This window comes from Stegostoma tigrinum, chromosome 12 (assembly GCF_030684315.1).
Source record: "Stegostoma tigrinum isolate sSteTig4 chromosome 12, sSteTig4.hap1, whole genome shotgun sequence".
In the NCBI taxonomy this organism is placed as follows: Eukaryota; Metazoa; Chordata; class Chondrichthyes; order Orectolobiformes; family Stegostomatidae; genus Stegostoma; species Stegostoma tigrinum.
The window spans coordinates 13,064,069-13,083,640 of NC_081365.1; the positions used below are offsets into that span (position 1 = coordinate 13,064,069).

The following is a 19,572-nucleotide window of genomic DNA, read 5'->3' on the forward strand; positions in this document are numbered from 1 at the left end:
ACACAGCAACTCCAAAGTTATAACTTAAAGAGTTTAAATGGATCTACTGTTTTAGTACTTAAAATCAGCACACTTCCAAAATGCAGATCAGGAATGTAAGTGACACATGAATTTAACATTTAATTAGCAGAATACGAAAACAGTATATTCAAAAACTGTTCATCTATGTTACAGCTTGTCCTCTATTTTAGCTCACTTGTCAATGGGTGCCAGTCAAAAGCTTTGTGTATTATTTCTATAGCAACAAATAACAAACCTACCTATTTATCAGTAATAAAACAGTACCTCCATGGTGATGCTGTTGGCACAATGCAGACACAGCACAGAAGTTTTGAAATGCTGATGGCCAAGAAATCAGAGAACATTCCCAGTTGGTTTGTGCAGGACTAGAATAATTAATATTGGCTGTTTTCCATCTTGCTTCTATTTTCTACATTCAGACCACCCCTATTGCTTTATATACACAGGCGACTGATATTTCATATGCTTTAAACTATTTGTTATTCTTATTATAACTTATTGTTATAAACAAATGCTTGGCAAAATTTTTAGACACAAGCATATCCTAACCACTGAATGAATTTGTTTTAGGTAGTGGCAGTTCAGGTTACAGTATTGTTCAGAGTTTCAGGTAGAACTGCTTGTTCTCTTTGAAATGTATCATGGTATAACAAAAGAACAAAGAACAAAGAGAATTACAGCACAGGAACAGGCCCTTCGGCCCTCCAAGCCTGCGCCGATCAAGATGCTCTGTCTAACCGGTCATCTATTTTCTAACGGTCTATGTCCATTTGCTCCCTGCCCATCCAAGTACCTGTCCAAATATATCTTAAAAGATGCTAATGTGTCTGCGTCTACCACCTCTGCTGGCAACGCATTCCAGGCACCCACGACCCTCTGTGTAAAGAACTTGCCACGCATATCTCCCCTAAACTTTCCTCCTCTCACTTTGAACTCATGACTCCGAGTAATTGAGTCCCCCACTCTGGGAAAAAGCTTTTTGCTATTCACCCTGTCTATACCCCTCATGATTTTGTAGACCTCAATTAGGTCCCCCCTCAATCTCCGTCTTTCTAATGAATATAATCCTAATCTACTCAACCTCTCTTCATAGCTAGCACCCTCCATACCAGGCAACATCCTGGTGAACCTCCTCTGCACCCTCTCCAAAGCATCCACATCCTTTTTGTAATGTGGCAACCAGAACAGTACACAGTACTCCAAATGTGGCCGAACCAAAGTCCTATACAACTGCAACAAGATCTGCCAACTCTTGTACTCAATACCCCGCCCAATGAAGGAAAGCATGCCATATGCCTTCTTGACCACCCTATTGACCTGTGTTGTCACCTTCAGGGAACTATGTACCTGAACACCCAGATCTCTCTGTTCATCAATTTTCTCTAGGACTTTTCCATTTTCTGTATAGTTCGCCCTTGAATTTGATCTTCCAAAATGCATCACCTCGCATTTGCCTGGATTGAACTCCATCTGCCATTTATCTGCCCAACTCTCCAGTCTATCTATATTCTGCTGTAATCTCTGACAGTCCCCTTCACTATCTGCTACTCCACCAATCTTAATGTCATCTGCAAACTTGCTGATCAGACCACCTACACCTTCCTCCAGATCATTTACATATATCACAAACAACAGTGGTCCCAGCACAGATCCCTGTGGAACACCACTGGTCACAGGTCTCCAATTTGAGAAACTCCCTTCTACTACTACCCTCTGTCTCCTGTTGCCCAGCCAGTTTTTTATCCATCTAGCTAGCACACCCTAGACCCCATGCGACTTCACTTTCTGCCATAGGGAACCTTATCAAACGCCTTACTGAAATCCATGTATATTTAATGTCCACATACTACTGGAAACAGTGAAGCTTTAAAGTAGAAATAATCATCCATTTCCAAAACTGAGCAGATCCAGCTACTTGGGGTACTATGCAACCATGTATACACTAAATGATCTGATATATACTAAATCAGACACACAATGAGAAAAGCTATCACGAACATTCCTGAAATATGCAACTACTGAAGTAAACAATCATGTTAACACACATCTGAACACATGCTCACTCAGAAATACAGCAACACATGCAGTCATTCAAACATATAGCCAAACATGACCAGTCAAATATTTAGCCATTGAAACACAGCATTTCATACACAATCAAATCAGTTAAATGTACAACTCAAATAAACGGCTATTCAAACATATAGTGAGAGACATAACCATTCAATCACACAGCTATTAAGACACAACAACTAAAGTTCACAGTCACTCAAACTCAAAAATACAATCTACTCAAGCACACATTCATACAAATACAATTAAACAGTTACTCAACGTATCAAACATAAACATGTAGAAATATTTAAACATAAGCAATACTGTCATTCAAAGCACGCATGTTCAATGAATAAAAACACTGAACCTCTTCATCACTCAGATGCACAATCAACAAAACATAGCCACTCAGAGACAGAAATTGTTACACAGCAAAGTAGTTTCACAAATATGCTTACGTTCAAATATACTTACTTACAGCTGTCTGAGTATTGTTGCACAATCTGCTGTCATAGGTCAAAATTTTCTGTCTGTGGTTGGGAAACTGACATCAGAGCTCTATCTGGATCCTAATCTTGACCCATAGAAAGCAGTCTCAAGCTCCAAGATAACAAAGTGTGGAGCTGGATGAACACAGCAGGCCAAGCAGCATCTCAGGAGCACAAAAGCTGGCATTTCGGGCCTAGACCCTTCATCAGAGAGGAGGATGGGGAGAGGGAACTGGAATAAATAGGGAACTTAGTCTCAAGCTCCACTTTTGTTGTGAGCAGCCCATTAACTGGACATTAACACTAAATGGACTGCATCAGTTCAAGAAGGCATCTCACCACTGCCTTCTCAAGGGCAGCTAGTGATGGACAATAAATGCTGGCTCAGCCAGTGAAGCCCATATCCCATGAATGAAAAAGAATAGGATTTCGTCCATTGAGACAGTGACCAAACACATGGGGAGCCAATATTGTGGCACTTGGGATGCACACAGGAGCTGAGCACTAATGTACACAGGATGAACTCCTAACTTTATACTGGTGCTGGTGTTTGAAGGGAAGGTAGCTGTGTATCAGCCAGTTGTCTCCTTCAGCCATTGAGAATGTCAGCCAAGAACAAATTCAGTTACTGATGAGGATGAGGGTGGCAAGCCTCAAGGGGTAATACAATAATTAGTGTCCTTGGCTCCTTTTGCTGAAAGCCTATCCACGCAGCAGGTTCCTACAACACTGGCAGTGCTGCAGTCGCGGAACTCTCCACTGACACCTTCGCAATAAGGACAACTGCTACATGCATTACGTTCGCAAGTGGAACAGGCTGCTTCCACCCCACCCGAGGCTGGAAGGGAGTATCATGTAGATTTTAAGAATGAAAGCCTCCATGTTTGGCAGATAACTGAAGTCTTTTTATCTCATAAATAGAAAGATTACCAGTCCATTATTTTGTTGTGACACAGGAAAGAGAGAGAAAATAGTGAAGGAAAGTAAAGATTAAAACAGTGCTGGAGAAATTCAGCAGGCAGCTTCTGTAGACATTGAAATATAACTAATATTTCCATTAGCTTCAGTTCCAAAGAAGAGTCATATTGGCCTTGAAATGTTAGCTCTGTTTCTCTCTCCATAGTTGCTGATGGACCTGCTGAGTTTCACAAGCAGTTTCTGTATTTATTTTAGATCTCCAACATCTGCAGTTCTGAGCTTTAATGTCATCAGGAAAGCAGGGTCTTTGTACCATTTGTTTATGTGACCATTTTTAAATGCATCACTTCACTGTTTTCTGCACTGAATTTAATTGACAATGGCATTTGCCCATTTCACTACTTGACGTTCTCTTCATCTGTTTCTATCCTGCCTGCTAACATGGTTTTGAAACTAACTCATCTGTAAAGTAATTGCTTTTTAAGAAGGTCTGGCACCTACTTTGATCAGCTGAAGGGCACTTGCAAGTATTACTTGCAGTCTAAGAACTTCTTTTAAAAGAGGTAACCAGGATATAGTCAAAAACGTTACAGTCTTGAAAACTGACCTGTCAAATTGATGGTAACTCCTCTGAATGTCAGTGGGCAGCAGTCAGATTGTCTATCTGTCTCTCTGTCTGTCGTCTGTCACTCTCTCTTTTTGGAGATGGTCACTGCTTGCCATTTGTGTGGTGCGAATGTTACTCACCACGTTACAGCCCAGGCCTGGATATTGATGTTTAGACATGGACTGCATCACCATCTGAGGAGATGCAAATGGTGCTGAGCATTGTGCAATCAATGGCAAACACTCACTTTTGTCCTTTCGATGGAGGGAACATCACTAATGAAGCAACTTAAGGTGTTCTCTTGTTGGAGAAGAGGAACTCTTGAGGAGAACTCCTGGAGCTGAGATGACTGACCTTTAACAACCTCAACCATCTTCCTGACTGCCAGGTCTGCCTCCAACCAGCAGAGTCTTTGACTTGGAAATGTGCCCAAGTGTCTTCAGTTTCACCAGCTCAAAATCCTGAATCATCTCCCTAAAAGTATTGTGGGCCTACCTAGATCACATGGACAGCAGTGATTCAGGAAGACCACTCACTATACCTTCTCATGGATAACTAGCGATTGGGCACTAAATGCTGACCCAGCCAGAGCTTGTGTCCTGTCAGTTAATAGATACAAACTGATATTTTCAAAAAAATCAGTTACCTGTTCATCTGCTTTCTTTTAGATGCTAGATGTATTCAGATACAGTGCCTTTAGATTTGTTCCTTTATTGTTTCTATAATATCTAGCCTCATCTATTGACTTACTCTTAGATTTGTACTATCCCTTTCTGTCATGGAATGTTTACCATTTCTCATAAAAATGTTTTTCTCCCTTGTTCCTAATCATTGATTTATGACATCTGAAATTGAATCCTTTGCTCCACTGTTTAGTTTAAAATCTTCCCTACTTTGATAGGATATGGCTCACTGCTGCATCATTGCCAGTGGTTTACGTGTAGACTGTCTGAACAGACCAAACTTTCCCAAGTACTTCTAGCAGTGTTGTATGAACTGGAACCCACTTCTGCCACACTATACCTTGAGCTACACATTCATCTTATTTGCCCTATTTACACATGACTCAGGTGAGAATTTGTTCAGCAGTCCAGAAATTATTACCTTTGACGTTCTGCTTTTTAATTTAGTGTCTAGCTCCTCTACTAATTGTGCAGAACATCTTTTCTTGGCCTGCCTATGTCACTGGTAGCTGCACAGGTCATGATGATTGTACTCGTTTCCTCATGCTACAAGTTCCTCTCCACTCCTGAGCTAAGGTCATCCCTGGCACCAGATATACAACGTATTCATCTGTAGATTCACTGTTTGCTACACAGAATAGTGTCAACATCCCTCATTATACTGTTCCCTACTACCATGATATTCCTTTTTGCTCCCCAAATTGATTGGTTTCCTTATGTGCCCTGCAGATATCAAACTCGTCCGAACAAATTGAAATATCATCAAAAACGTTGGATAATTGTGATAAGGCTCCTGTACTTCCACCCTCCGTGTCTCCTTAACTGCGTCATAAATGGTCACACCCTCCTTTTTCTCACCAATGACCACATCAGGAGATCCTGGCCTAATAGGTGTGACAGCCTCCTGGAATAAACTGTGTTTCGCAGTTTCTGCTAATAATCTTCTAGTTCATCAACTCGGAGCCAATGTTGCATGAGCTGCAAACACATACTGCAGATTTGTTTGCCCCAGATCACACTGGTACCTCAGAGCTTCTACATTCTGCAATCTAAACACAACACACCTATCCCATCAACCTTAATGCATTTTGATGACTTAGTTATTTGATTCAGTTATTTATTTCTTGAACCTTACCACCATTTCCGGTACTATTTTAAATTTTAGGAACAAAATGAACATTAATCACTTACTAGATACACACCAAACTGCTATCATGTTCCCCTGTAGTAATGTAAGAACCAGTTCCTGCAGTGTGAAAAGATTACTGAGAAAACAAAGTAACAGCGCCTCTCTCTCCTCTTCATCTAACTCCTTTATTCAATAAATTCCCAGCACTCTGTTCAAAATTGCATCCAGCAATTCAAGTCACAGTGAGGTGCCCTATTTTTATGCTTCTGAAATAAGGTTAGTCAAGGCCAGGTACAGAAAAACAGTTTAGGTGGTTTCCTTAATTAATTAACTTCAGCTACTCTTAAGCACAAAGTAGAATTGAAAGGCCAGTAACTGTTTAAAAGGTAACCTACTCATGTTCAAATCATCTGATGCTCTCAGGAATTTATGGACTTTACTCAGTACCCGCCCCCCTCAATTTTCTAATTCCTAGTGAAAACAATCTGGACTGGCAATATTGTACACATAAAGTCTTAAGCTTTTGAAATATTCTGATCCTCTTCCCCATACCGTCTTTAATACATTTGTGTCATTTATTTCAACAAGTTTTAAGCAAGACATTTCCATAAAACTGTAATAATTGCTATGGTATCCTTTTGAGCTTGCATTTGCTTTTCAAAATAACTAGCTTAGACAACTTACGATAAGATGCTTCCGATGTAGGCGTAGTATGAGCAACAGTACGGAGGTGAACCTCTGCAGCAGTAGGAAGATATGCAGTCTTCACAGTGTGCACTGAAACACTCTGAATCATTCAATAACACATTTTCAATATGTATAACATGTGAAGGCAGTGAAATGAATGTTTCTCACTGTTTGAAACATAATAAAATAACAAAGAAGTTCATTTAACCATCTAATTTCTCTTAAGGCATAATTAACCGTTCCATACATTGCACTAAAATATATTTATTCTAATCCCACTCCTCTCCTCTTGTGAATGTAAGAGTTATGATTAGTAAGTTTACAGACAACAACAAAATTAATGGTGTAGGGGACAGTGAAGAAGGTTTTCAGAATACAATGGGACCTTGATCAGGTAGGTCAATGTGCTGAGGGGTGGCATATAGAGTTTAATTTAGATAAATTTGAGGTGCCGCATTTTGCAAAGGCAAATCAGGGCAGGACTTGTACACTTAATGATAAATTCCTGGGGAGCATTGCTGAACTAAGAAACCTTGGAGTGCAGCTTCATAGTTCTTTGGAAGTGGAGTTCCAGGTAGACAGGGTAGTGAAGAAGGTGTTTGGTATGCCTGCCTTTATTGGTCAGTGCATAGACTATAGGAGTTGGGAGGTCATGTTGCAGCTCCACAGGACATTGGTTAGGCCACTTTGGGAATATTGTGTTCTATTCTGGTCTCCATGCTATAGGAAGGCTGTTGTGAAACTTAAAAGGGTTCAGAAAAGATTTATGAGTATGTTGCCAGGGATGAAGGGCTTAAGCTATAGGGTGAGGCTGAAAAGGCTGGGGCTATTTTCCCTGGAGTGTCAGAAGCTGAGGGCTAACCTTATAGAGGTTTACAAAATCATGAGGGGCATGGATAGTGAGAATAGCCCTTCTCCTGGGTGGGAGAGTCCAAACCCAGGGGGCATACGTTTAAGGTGAGAGGGGAAAAATTTGAAAGGGACGGAAGGGGCAACTTTTTCAGCAGAAGGTGGTGTGAGCATGGAATGAGCTGCCAGAGGAAGTAGTGGAGGCGGATACCATTATATCATTTAAAAGTCATCTTGGGCGAAATGGGACTCGATTCATTTTCGGACCGAAGGGTCTGATTCCGCGCTGTATAACTCCATGACTCTATGATTACTTGTCACCAGTGGATCCTGAACTAGAGGAATAAGTATTTCGCTATAATCAGATCAATGCCCTCTAAAATCAAAAACAAACCTCCAAATCATACCGTTACTTGTTCCAGTGAAAATAGTTTCATTATAACATAGGGTTCCATTTATACAGATTTGCTGTTTACACACTACCTCCTTTGGCACATTGTTTGCGACATCTCGGAAAATTTTTCCTCATCTGTTTTTCGACTGTTTGGAAGGAATTTAAATTTAACTCCACTACTTCTATTTTCCGATCAGAATTTAAAGCGTTACTTAGCATAAGCATATGGTATATTCATTCACCATTCAATGTTTGTGCCAAAGAGTTCACCTTGAAATTTCTCTTTCTGAATATTTCGTCACTGATCTTTCCTCAAAAGAATGACACTTTTTTCGGGTTCGGGCAAGCAAGATTTCTCAACAGTGTTTTTTAAAAGTGTTTTTTTCCCCACCTGACAATACATTGAGTAGACACGCAAGAAAGTAACTGTTTCCGTAAGTCCTCAAGATATCCATTCACGATAAATTCGTAACTGTTCTCTCCTTTAACATCCCAGTTTCTCAAATGAGAAGCTATCTGGGCTGGTTAGCCAACTATTGCCTCCTTGGCGCACGTTTCTAGCAGATGTTCTGACCAGCGATCGGATCTAGGATCCACCACGTTAAACAGAGAAAGGGAAGACGAACCGAAAGATTTTCCTTTTCACCTAACGCTTGGACAGTCACCTTCCGTAGCCAACTTCCATGACCGACCTTTCGGTCTTGGTAGCCTGCTGGCGTTATTTTTAAGTATTAGTCTTATTTATTTTTCTTATTCCTGATATTAAGCTCAAATTTCTGCAAACTAAATTCCCAAAGCCTTTCGCTCTTTGTCAGCTTTGCGGTTTCAGTGCCCTTTTCTGACTGCTGGCTTGTGCTGCAATCTCAGGTTACAGCCCTGTGGGTGGCATGAGGAAGCTGGGTGGTGTCGGCGCCGCTCAATAAACCCTTATTTAAGCCAAATCACTGGTGGAGAATAAAACAAAAGTTATAATGTGTGCTGCGCAGCAAGTTATTTAAATCGTTCTCCCGCCCAAATCTTAATCCAGATTCGTTACGTAATGTTCAACAATTTATGTACAGCGCCTGTAAAAGTATTGAGTTCAACTATATTACAGAAATAACATGCAATTTTGTAGAACGTTTAAATCATCTCGCTATGCTTCATTAGAGTGGAATGGAACAAAGATGAACAACCTATTCAAAAAAAAGGCAAGTATGAAAGGGTGAGCGAACGGAGGAGAGCAAGGTGGAGGGATGTGGAGGTTTAAGAAGGAAGTCGAGATTTTACAGCAAATGACAGCAATGCTGCAAGGAAAGAAATTAAGATTGCAAAGGATTTGGGGTTTGGAGGGATGCAGAATTCTAGGAGGGCTGTAGGACTGAAGGATGTTGCAAAGACAAACCGGGGCAAGGTCACAGAGAGTTTTGAACTTAGCGATTACAACTTTAAAACTGCATTTGTGGACCTTGAATCAATCTTGGTCAGCAAGTTGATAGGTATACAGCTTTAAAACAAAACAGCAGAGTTCTGGATGAGCTCGAAGGGCTCCTGTGCCACAGCTCGTCCACTCCAACCACTTTTCTTTTTATTTCTTCCTTTTTATTGACTTACTTACCTTGTCCTGAACTTGGATGGTGTTGGTGGTGATGAGAGCCCAGCACATGGATCGTGAGTGGGCCTAGTACAAGAGAAGAGTAAGTATCGACATACTTTTCCAGAGCAAACACAGGTTCTGGCCTCCTCCACATTGCTGACACCAACCAGAGGCTCAGAGGCAGCTTTGTGGAGCACCTGCACTCTGTTCGCGACAAACGACAACACCTTCCGATCGCAAGCCATTTCAACTCCCTCTCCCTCTCCCACTCCCTGGATAACATGTCCATCCTGGGCCTCTTCCAGTCACGTCACCTGGAAACTGGAGGAGCAGCACCTCATATCCTGCCTTGGAAGCTTACAACCCAATCGTCTCAAAATGGGCTTTACCAGTTTCAAAATCTCCCCACTCCTGGCCTCATCCTATGACCAACTCTTCCTCTCATCTCCGCCTCCTTGACCTGACATAACCTGTCCGTCTTCTCTCCCACCAGTCCACTCCTCCCACCTCACTGACCAATCCCTACCTATATTCATCTATCACCATCCCATATACCTTCCCCATCCCCACTGCCCCTGTCTATTTATTTCAGAACTCCCTTCTCCCCTCCCATTTCTGAAGAAGGGTCCTGACCTAAAATGTCAACATTCATTCTTCCAGCTCCACACTGTTATATCCGGAATCGGCAGCTGCCACATCGGCAGAGGTGATGTTGGCAAGGTAGGCCCAACAACAAAAGATAGTCCCTGAGGATCAGGAACTTTATTGTTGGTTGGGTCTGGCATTGACAGCAGCAAAGTGGTAGTGGAAGGGCATCACGGAAACATTAATGAGAGGATCCCGGCAGAGAGAAATACAACTCTGACGTTGGTTGGTCCAGTGAAAGCAGTGGTGAGGCAGTGGCAGAAGAATATACAGTCAACACGGCTTTGTGAGGGGTAGGTCATGCCTTACAAACCTTATCGAGTTTTTTGAGGATGTGACTAGTAAGGTTGATGAGGGTCAAGCTGTGGATGTGGTGTATATGGACTTCAGTAAGGCATTTGATAAGGTTCCCCATGGAAGGCTCATTCAGAAGGTCAGGAGGAATGGGATACAGGGGAACTTAGCTGCTTGGATACAGAATTGGCTGGCCAACAGAAGACAGCGAGTGGTAGTAGAAGGAAAATATTCTGCCTGGAAGTCAGTGGTGAGTGGGGTTCCACAGGGCTCTGTCCTTGGGCCTCTACTGTTTGTAATTTTTATTAATGACTTGGACGAGGGAATTGAAGGATGGGTCAGCAAGTTTGCAGACGACACAAAGGTCGGAGGTGTCGTTGACAGTGTAGAGGGCTGTTGTAGGCTGCAGCGGGACATTGACAGGATGCAGAGATGGGCTGAGAGGTGGCAGATGGAGTTCAACCTGGATAAATGCGAGGTGATGCATTTTGGAAGGTCGAATTTGAAAGCTGAGTACAGGATTAAGGATAGGATTCTTGGCAGCGTGGAGGAACAGAGGGATCTTGGTGTGCAGATACATAGATCCCTTAAAATGGCCACCCAAGTGGACAGGGTTGTTAAGAAAGCATATGGTGTTTTGGCTTTCATTATCAGGGGGATTGAGTTTAAGAGTCGTGAGATCTTGTTGCAGCTCTATAAAACTTTGGTTAGACCGCACTTGGAATACTGCGTCCAGTTCTGGGCGCCCTATTATAGGAAAGATGTGGATGCTTTGGAGAGGGTTCAGAGGAGGTTTACCAGGATGCTGCCTGGACTGGAGGGCTTATCTTATGAAGAGAGGTTGACTGAGCTCGGTCTCTTTTCATTGGAGAAAAGGAGGAGGAGAGGGGACCTAATTGAGGTATACAAGATAATGAGAGGCATAGATAGAGTCGATAGCCAGAGACTATTTCCCAGGGCAGAAATGGCTAGCACGAGGGGTCATAGTTTTAAGCTGGTTGGTGGAAAGTATAGAGGGGATGTCAGAGGCAGGTTCTTTACGCAGAGAGTTGTGAGAGCATGGAATGCGTTGCCAGCAGCAGTTGTGGAAGCAAGGTCATTGGGGTCATTTAAGAGACTGCTGGACATGCATATGGTCACAGAAATTTGAGGGTGCATACATGAGGATCAATGGTCGGCACAACATTGTGGGCTGAAGGGCCTGTTCTGTGCTGTACTGTTCTATGTTCTATGTTCTATGTTCTAATATTTACCCAGAGTAGGAGCCTGAGGGTCGACGACTTTGTTGTTGCAGAAAAATGGCATTGAGGCAGATGATCACCGATGACCTAGACCAGTGGTTGAAAAAAAACCCGCAGAGGCTGCAAATGAGAAACAAAAATAGAAATTGATGGAAAATTCAGCACATCTGGCAGCATCTGGGGAGAGAAAGCAGAGTTAATGCTTTGGCTCCAGTAATGCTTCTCAGAACAGCTAGGTAAAGGTGGAGGGGTAATGCTGTAAATCATTTGGGTAATAGTTAGAGATTACCTCAATACAAGAGATCAGGACGTAGAATAATTTTGGGTGTAGTTGAGAAATAGAAGGGCAAGAAGTCACTAGTGGGTGTGATTTACAGGGGCCTAACAGTAATCACAACATGGGACAAAGTAGATTGTGAAAAAGGGATGCCATACTCGCGGGTGAATTTAATTTACTAATGAACTAGAAAAAAAGATCACATTAGGAGTATTATCTTGGATGGAAAGTTGGTAGAATGCTTTTGTGCTAGTTTCATAGTGTGTACTTTGCAAACCAAAAAACTGATTGTTAGACATGGAGTTGTGGATTGTGATAGAATTAATTAATGATCTCAGAGTTAAGACTGGACTGGGTAGCAACATCCACAGGATGACTGAACTTTACACCCAGTTTGAAAGGCAAACAATTGTATTTATGATTTGTGTTTTAGACCTAAATAAGAACAATTTTGGTAGGAATGCTGAGCTAGCTAATATGAATTTGATGCTTGGCAAGGGAGTGGATAAGTATATTCACAGTGGAAAACACGTAATGGGGCTTTTACTAATACTCAGAATAAGTTTATTCTTACTATAAAGAAAAATGCTAAAACGGGAACCAACAGTTGCTAACTAAAGTAACGGAAAGTATCATGTGTGAAAGACACATAATTGCACAAAGATGAATGGTATGTCAGCTGGTTGTTCAGAATATAAAGAATGGCAGAGAATAACTAAAATATTAACCAGGAGAAAGAACTATGGAAGAATCTTGCTGAAGGGTGAAAAGGAGTGCAAGAGTTTCTACAGGTATTTAAAAAGAAGAAAAGTGAAATGAGTGATGGGCCCCTGGAAAGTGTGAATGAGAAGTCAATAGTAGATAATAAGGAAATGGCCAAAGAGATGAAAAATGTTTTGCTTCTGTCATCACTGCAGAGAACATAAAACATTCCAGTAATAGCAGCAAACCAGGGTGCAGAAGAGAGAAAAGAACTTGGTGAATTACAATCACGAGGGAAATGATATGAAGCAACTGATGGAAATGCAGGATGATAAGACTCCAAGTCCAAATATATATTTTCCAAGGATCTTAAAAAATGTTGCTGATGAGATAATAGGTGCATTGGTGTTCATTTTCTAAGATGACCATGATTTAGAAAAATAAAATTGGTCTGGAAAGTAGCAAATATAACTCTTTTATTGAAGAAAGGTGGGATGCAGGAAACATTTACCATGGAAGTAGTGTTAAATCGTTAAAAGAAATTATGGCTGTACACTTTGAAAAATACAAAGGATTTGGGACTAGTCTGCGTAGTTTTGTGAAAGGGAAATCAGTTGAACCAAGTTTTTTGGAGTTCTTTGAAGGAACAACACACACTATGAATAAAAGGGACCCTGTACGTGGATTTTCAATTGATAAGGTGGAAAATAAATGTTCATGGTGTGGGGGTAATATATTAATGCAGTTGGAAGACTTGCTAGCTGGGAGAAAATAGAGACTATGTATAAATGGATCTTTGCCTGATCGGCAGTATGTGATGTGTAGAATCCTACAAGGCTTCTGCTGGAGCTGCAACTTATTGCAATTTATATCAATGACTTAGAAGCAGGGAATAAAGGCATGATATCTAAATTTGCAGATGATAGCAAGATAAGTTGAGAGATGGTGAAAAATTGGGAAAAAGAGCATAATGAGGAAAGTGTGAAATGAGACTTCATGGGGTCTGGAATCAAGGTTGAGGACTCACAGGGTGACTCCCACCTGACTGTATACCACTGTGCTGCCACCTCTGTCCTGCCATTGGCTCAGGACATGTCCAGGGATGGTGATTATAGTGTTTGGGACATTGTCAGTAAGTTATGATTCCAGTAACGTATGAATGTGACTGTGTCAGGCTGTGGCTTCACTAGACTGTGAGAAAGCTCTCTTAAATTTGGCACTTGTCCCCAGATTCCTCACCCCAGTGAGGAAGATTTTATAGGATTGAAAGGACAAATATTGTGGTCATTTCCAGTGCCTAGATTCCAGGTAGTCCGTCCAGTTTCATTTCTTTATGACTTTGTAATGATTGATACAACTGAGTGGCTTTCTCAGCCATTTCAGAGGGCAATTTAGAGTAACCAACATTGCTGTGCATCTGGATTCACATAGGCCAGCCCAGATGAGGATGGCAGATTTCCTTCCCTTAATTAGTGAGTCAGAAAAATTATTTTTCTGACAATTGACAATGGTTTCATAGTCATCAGTAGATATTTAATTCCAAACTTTTTAAAATTGAATTCAAATTCTACCATCTAACCTGGTGGGATTTGAACACAGGTCCCAGAACATTTTGCTGAATTGCATACATTATGGTTCATGTCGAAAAATCTATGGAGTGTAACATGTCAGGACTTTAACAATGGAGTATTGAGTGCCAATGCATTGGCAGAGGAAGTTGGCGCCGCACCTTATGTATACAAAGAACTGGAAGCTGGCATCCAGTGTGCCCATGTGCCACTGATGCTTGTAGATTGCATGCCTTGATCCTGCCTCCCACCTTTGCTTGGCATCCTGCTCAACTACTTTAGTTGGCATCTACCTCTCCTACTCCCTGCTCTCCTCGTCCACCATCCTACTTGATTTCGCACCCCTCCCACTAACACATTTGCTACCATTCTCGTGATCTGACTCAAAATGTTAACTGTTTCTCTCTCTGCAGCTGCTGTTAGATCTGTTGAGTTTCACCAGCTGGATTTACTGCCATGCTATTTTCTCCACTCTCGACCCCCTATTGTCTCTCTCCCGCTCATCACCTTGCTCTGGGGGGGTGACGGATTGCGAGGCAGCACAATAGGGAATGGGACGGGCAAGTGTTTTGGAGTGACGCAATGAATGTATTGTGATCCCAACATTGGAATTCATTTGAAACATTTGCAAAACACTCATTTCATTGCTCCTATTCTTTGATGCAGTCACAGATTAGTATGTTGGGGCTGCGTGAGATGGAGGAACACGACAGCTCAAGGGATGGTGATTCCGCTGTTTTCCGGCTATTGCTCGATTGTCACGATGTTTGCACTTTGGCAAAGTTTCACTTCCTGGTGTTTTCCCTCCAGAGAAAATCGATAGAGGAACTGTGAAGAGTTCCGAGCAGCTAGGACAATGAAGAACACGGTCTCATAGTGCAGGCTTCAGTGTAGGAAGGATTGTTTGGGAGGGGGCTGCAATACCAAAGCGGTCCATTTCTTGTGGATATTGCGGCCGTGTCCTGGTGGGTCCTGTGGAGTGGTTGTCTGCTTTGGCGTCTTTGGTGGCATGGTGAGCCCCACTGAGAATTCCAACGGCCCCGGATTCCTTAAGGCGACTTATGTACCGTCTTCCGCCCCGGGATTCCGATGGTCCAAAATTCAGCGTCGACGATATTGGCTTTCTGCAGCGATGGAGAATGTGCTTCCTGCCTTTCCCTCGACCTTGGGAACCCATGAGCCGTGGATTGAACAAAGATGGACTTTGTCTTATATATATATACATATATATATAATATATAGGTGCAGGAGTGTGGCAACTTAAACTTAAACACATTAGTATTCTGTTAAATTCCTGTTCTGTTTTATTTGCTGCTGTGTTGCAGGCAGTACCATCCCAGTTACTGTGACTGCGTGGAAGGTGAGCATACACCCTGCAGTTGCGGCTGCAATAAACATAGACTTCTAAAAAAATTTTTGTTAAGAATGGTCTAGGCCCAAAACGTCAGCTTTCCTTTTCCTCTGATCTTGCTCGGCCTGCTGTGTTAATCCAGCTCTACACCTTGTTATCTCAGATTTTCCAGCGTCTGCAGTTCCGACTATCTTTATTAAAAAAATTCTTTTTATACTGAGTAGTAGTACCAAGTTAATTTTGTCTTGGTCAAGCTTAACTTTAATTAATGGCAGACTTGAGTCCAAGTCTGTGTGACACAGTGGCATAACTTTGTTTGACGGTCCACTTATTAAGTCCCTCAAGATATTTTACAATATAAAAAGAACAATATAAATGCAAGTTGTTGTTATTGAAAGTGACAGCCATTTCATTATCTGATTTATTTCAGACTGTTACACATAAGAGCTGACATCTATGACCAGCTGATTGTACCACTCTATCCATCATGTCTGCTTTCTCCCCTCTGGGGCAGTACGACATGTTAATTTATTTATTTTATATATTTAGTTTAAATTTTGTAGTATCAGTTAGTTTACAAAGGCACATAATGACTGGCAGATGCACAGTATGGGACTCAGATAACAGCAGCTGAGACATTTTGTGTATGTTTGTGAAGATGTCATTTGTTCAGTTTTGCAAAGCATTCATCCTGAAGGAATTAAAGTTTGCATATGCGTTTATGCACGATGTAAAATTCAAAATCTCTTGTCTATTTAAAAAAGTTGTGATTTACAGCATTCCTCCTCACCCTTGAAGACCAGGATTGGAACGGGCCTTGTACTTGAATTGAATTGTTACTGTAATATCTGGGCTTCTTCTAGCACTACAGGGAATCAATAAGTTATCCAGGCCAAGGAGTGTGAAATTCCCTGAAACGGTTGGCAAAAAGGTTAAGCCAATACGTCCTCAGAAGTGCAGCATAAGAGAAAACTTGATGCTCCCTATTTTCTAGTGTGAAACTTTCCACATTTTGATACTGGTTCTCTTTAAGAGGGGTTAGTTTTGCAGAAGGTCAGGAGGAATGGGATACAGGGGAACTTAGCTGCTTGGATACAGAATTGGCTGGCCAACAGAAGACAGCGAGTGGTAGTAGAAGGAAAATATTCTGCCTGGAAGTCAGTGGTGAGTGGAATTCCACAGGGCTCTGTCCTTGGGCCTCTACTGTTTGTAATTTTTATTAATGACTTGGACGAGGGAATTGAAGGATGGGTCAGCAAGTTTGCAGATGACACAAAGGTCGGAGGTGTCGTTGACAGTGTAGAGGGCTGTTGTAGGCTGCAGCGGGACATTGACAGGATGCAGAGATGGGCTGAGAGGTGGCAGACGGAGTTCAACCTGGATAAATGCGAGGTGATGCATTTTGGAAGGTCGAATTTGAAAGCTGAGTACAGGATTAAGGATAGGATTCTTGGCAGCGTGGAGGAACAGAGGGATCTTGGTGTGCAGATACATAGATCCCTTAAAATGGCCACCCAAGTGGACAGGGTTGTTAAGAAAGCATATGGTGTTTTGGCTTTCATTAACAGGGGGATTGAGTTTAAGAGTCGTGAGATCTTGTTGCAGCTCTATAAAACTTTGGTTAGACCGCACTTGGAATACTGCGTCCAGTTCTGGGCGCCGTATTATAGGAAAGATGTGGATGCTTTGGAGAGGGTTCAGAGGAGGTTTACCAGGATGCTGCCTGGACTGGAGGGCTTATCTTATGAAGAGAGGTTGACTGAGCTCGGTCTCTTTTCATTGGAGAAAAGGAGGAGGAGAGGGGACCTAATTGAGGCATACAAGATAATGAGAGGCATAGATAGAGTTGATAGCCAGAGACTATTTCCCAGGGCAGAAATGGCTAGCACAAGGGGTCATAGTTTTAAGCTGGTTGGTGGAAAGTATAGAGGGGATGTCAGAGGCAGGTTCTTTACGCAGAGAGTTGTGAGAGCATGGAATGCGTTGCCAGCAGCAGTTGTGGAAGCAAGGTCATTGGGGTCATTTAAGAGACTGCTGGACATGTATATGGTCACAGAAATTTGAGGGTGCATACATGAGGATCAATGGTCGGCACAACATTGTGGGCTGAAGGGCCTGTTCTGTGCTGTACTGTTCTATGTTCTATGTTCTATGTATCAAAAGGAATGGAGTAGGGATCTATGATATCTAAAATAATTGGATGAAGAACTGAAGATTGCACCCTAAATAGGTCATCTGTCTCATCCGTCATGTTATTCTGCCAGATAACTATGGTTCACATGTGGAATGAACTTCTTGAAAAAGTTGTGGATGCGGGTACAATTACAATATTTAAAAGACATTTGGATGGATATATGAATAGGAAATGTTTGGATGGTTCAGGGCCAGGAGCAGACAGGTGGGATTATGTTGGACTATGCATGGACTAGTTGGACTGAAGCATCTGTTTCACCTATGACTCTAAGTCACTGATAAAAGTCAACAAAATGATTATCTGTTATGTTCAAATCAATTTAACATAAGGTTAGATCTATTTCTTATGTAAGGTTACAGTCAAACACAATCCAACCATCAGTGTCACAGAAGAGTTAAAACTCAGAGAGGCTTGTTAGCTTGTTACATCTTGTTGGCTCTCCAAAAGAGCCATTCACTTAGTGCCACCTTTGCATATTCTTCTCAATGCTTTGTACTTTCCTCCTTATGAGAACACAATCTAATTCTCTCTTGAAAACCTCTCAGCTGTGAAGAGAGATTACACAGGCTGGGGTTGTTTTCCTGAGAGCAGACGAGTGTGAGAGGGTATCTGTTTGAGGTGTACGAAGTTCTGAGGGGCACAGGCAGGATAGATTGGGAGAAATGTTTTCCCTTAGTAGAGGAGTAAATAACCAGGGAGTCCAGTTTGAGGTAAGGAGCAGGAAATTTCGAGGAGATTCCGGATGGTTGTGGTATCTGGAACTCTCTGTCAAAAAAATAGTAGAGGTGGAAAACCTCAAGACATTTAAGAACTATTTAAATGAACACTTGAAACATCATATCATTCAAAACTATGATCTAAATCCTGAAAAATGGACTTAGAATAGATGAATAATTGATGACTGGTGTAATCATGATGGGCTGAAGGGCCTTTTTCCACAAATTTCACTAACACTGTTGAACCTGATGTCACCGCACCATCATTCCAGATCCTAACCACTCACAACAAAAGTTATTCAATTGCTTCTTTTGTCAATTACTGTAAATCTGTGCCGTCTTGTTCTTGATCTTCCTAACAGGAAAAGTTTCCATTATCTCTGTCCTGACCCCTTGTAATTTTGAATATCAAATCTCTCATCTTTCCATGGAAGTCAGTCCCAACATTTCCAAAATGTAACTGAAACTTCCTCATCCCCAAAACTATTCTTGTGCATCTTTTCTGCTCTGTAATGCCTCTAAAGTCTAAATGAAACCTTTAAACTGTAGTTAATGTCTCCAGTGTTGAATCCATCAAATTGCATAAAGTGGCATCCTGTAAGCAAACATTATCCCATAAGGCAGGCACAGAAGCAGTCAGTACTGGATATTTATTGGCATATTTCCCTGAGATTACCTCATTTCCCTCAATGTTTAGTCACCCTGCTTTCAGCAGTATTTTGACAGAGATAGCTGTGATTATTCAGGGGAATCATGAGGTAAGACCATGCAGTTAACAACTAGTTCCAGTGCCAGAGCACTTACAAGGGGAACACTAAGCAGAAGACAGGAACCATGTTTTTTTTAAAGGAAACATTTCAAAAGAATAGAGATGATGCAAAGTTGTTACCAGAACAGATTTTCAAAAAAACTGAGGGAACATTGTGATGAAACAGCTGTCTTTGATAGGGAAACGTATCTCATGTAACAAATCACTTTGAGGTTCACTGTATCAACTAAAGTTTAGTTCAGTATTATCTTATGTTAACAACATTCCAAATATAGCAATGAGATGACAGGTTAGTTAATTTGTTTTTGGTTGTGTAAAGAATTTGGGACAAGATACTGGGAGATCTCTGCACTCCTTTTCAAATCGTGCACTAAGATTTTTAATCCAGCAATCAAATTACTAAAACTA

The 19,572-nt window shown here is 41.6% G+C and overlaps 1 protein-coding gene across 1 annotated transcript in view; it reads right to left on the minus strand.

Annotated features, from left to right (window-relative positions):
- cyyr1 (cysteine/tyrosine-rich 1) overlaps positions 1–8,595 on the minus strand; it is a 36,135-nt gene extending 27,540 nt beyond the window's left edge. The window contains exons 1-2 of the mRNA XM_048541211.1: positions 8,223–8,595; positions 6,586–6,688 (exon numbers count right to left, since the gene is read on the minus strand). Of these exons, the coding sequence (XP_048397168.1) occupies positions 6,586–6,688; positions 8,223–8,286 (167 nt within the window). The 5' untranslated portion in view covers positions 8,287–8,595. The remainder of the gene's footprint in view (positions 1–6,585; positions 6,689–8,222) is intronic.
- Positions 8,596–19,572: the final 10,977 nt, after the last annotated feature.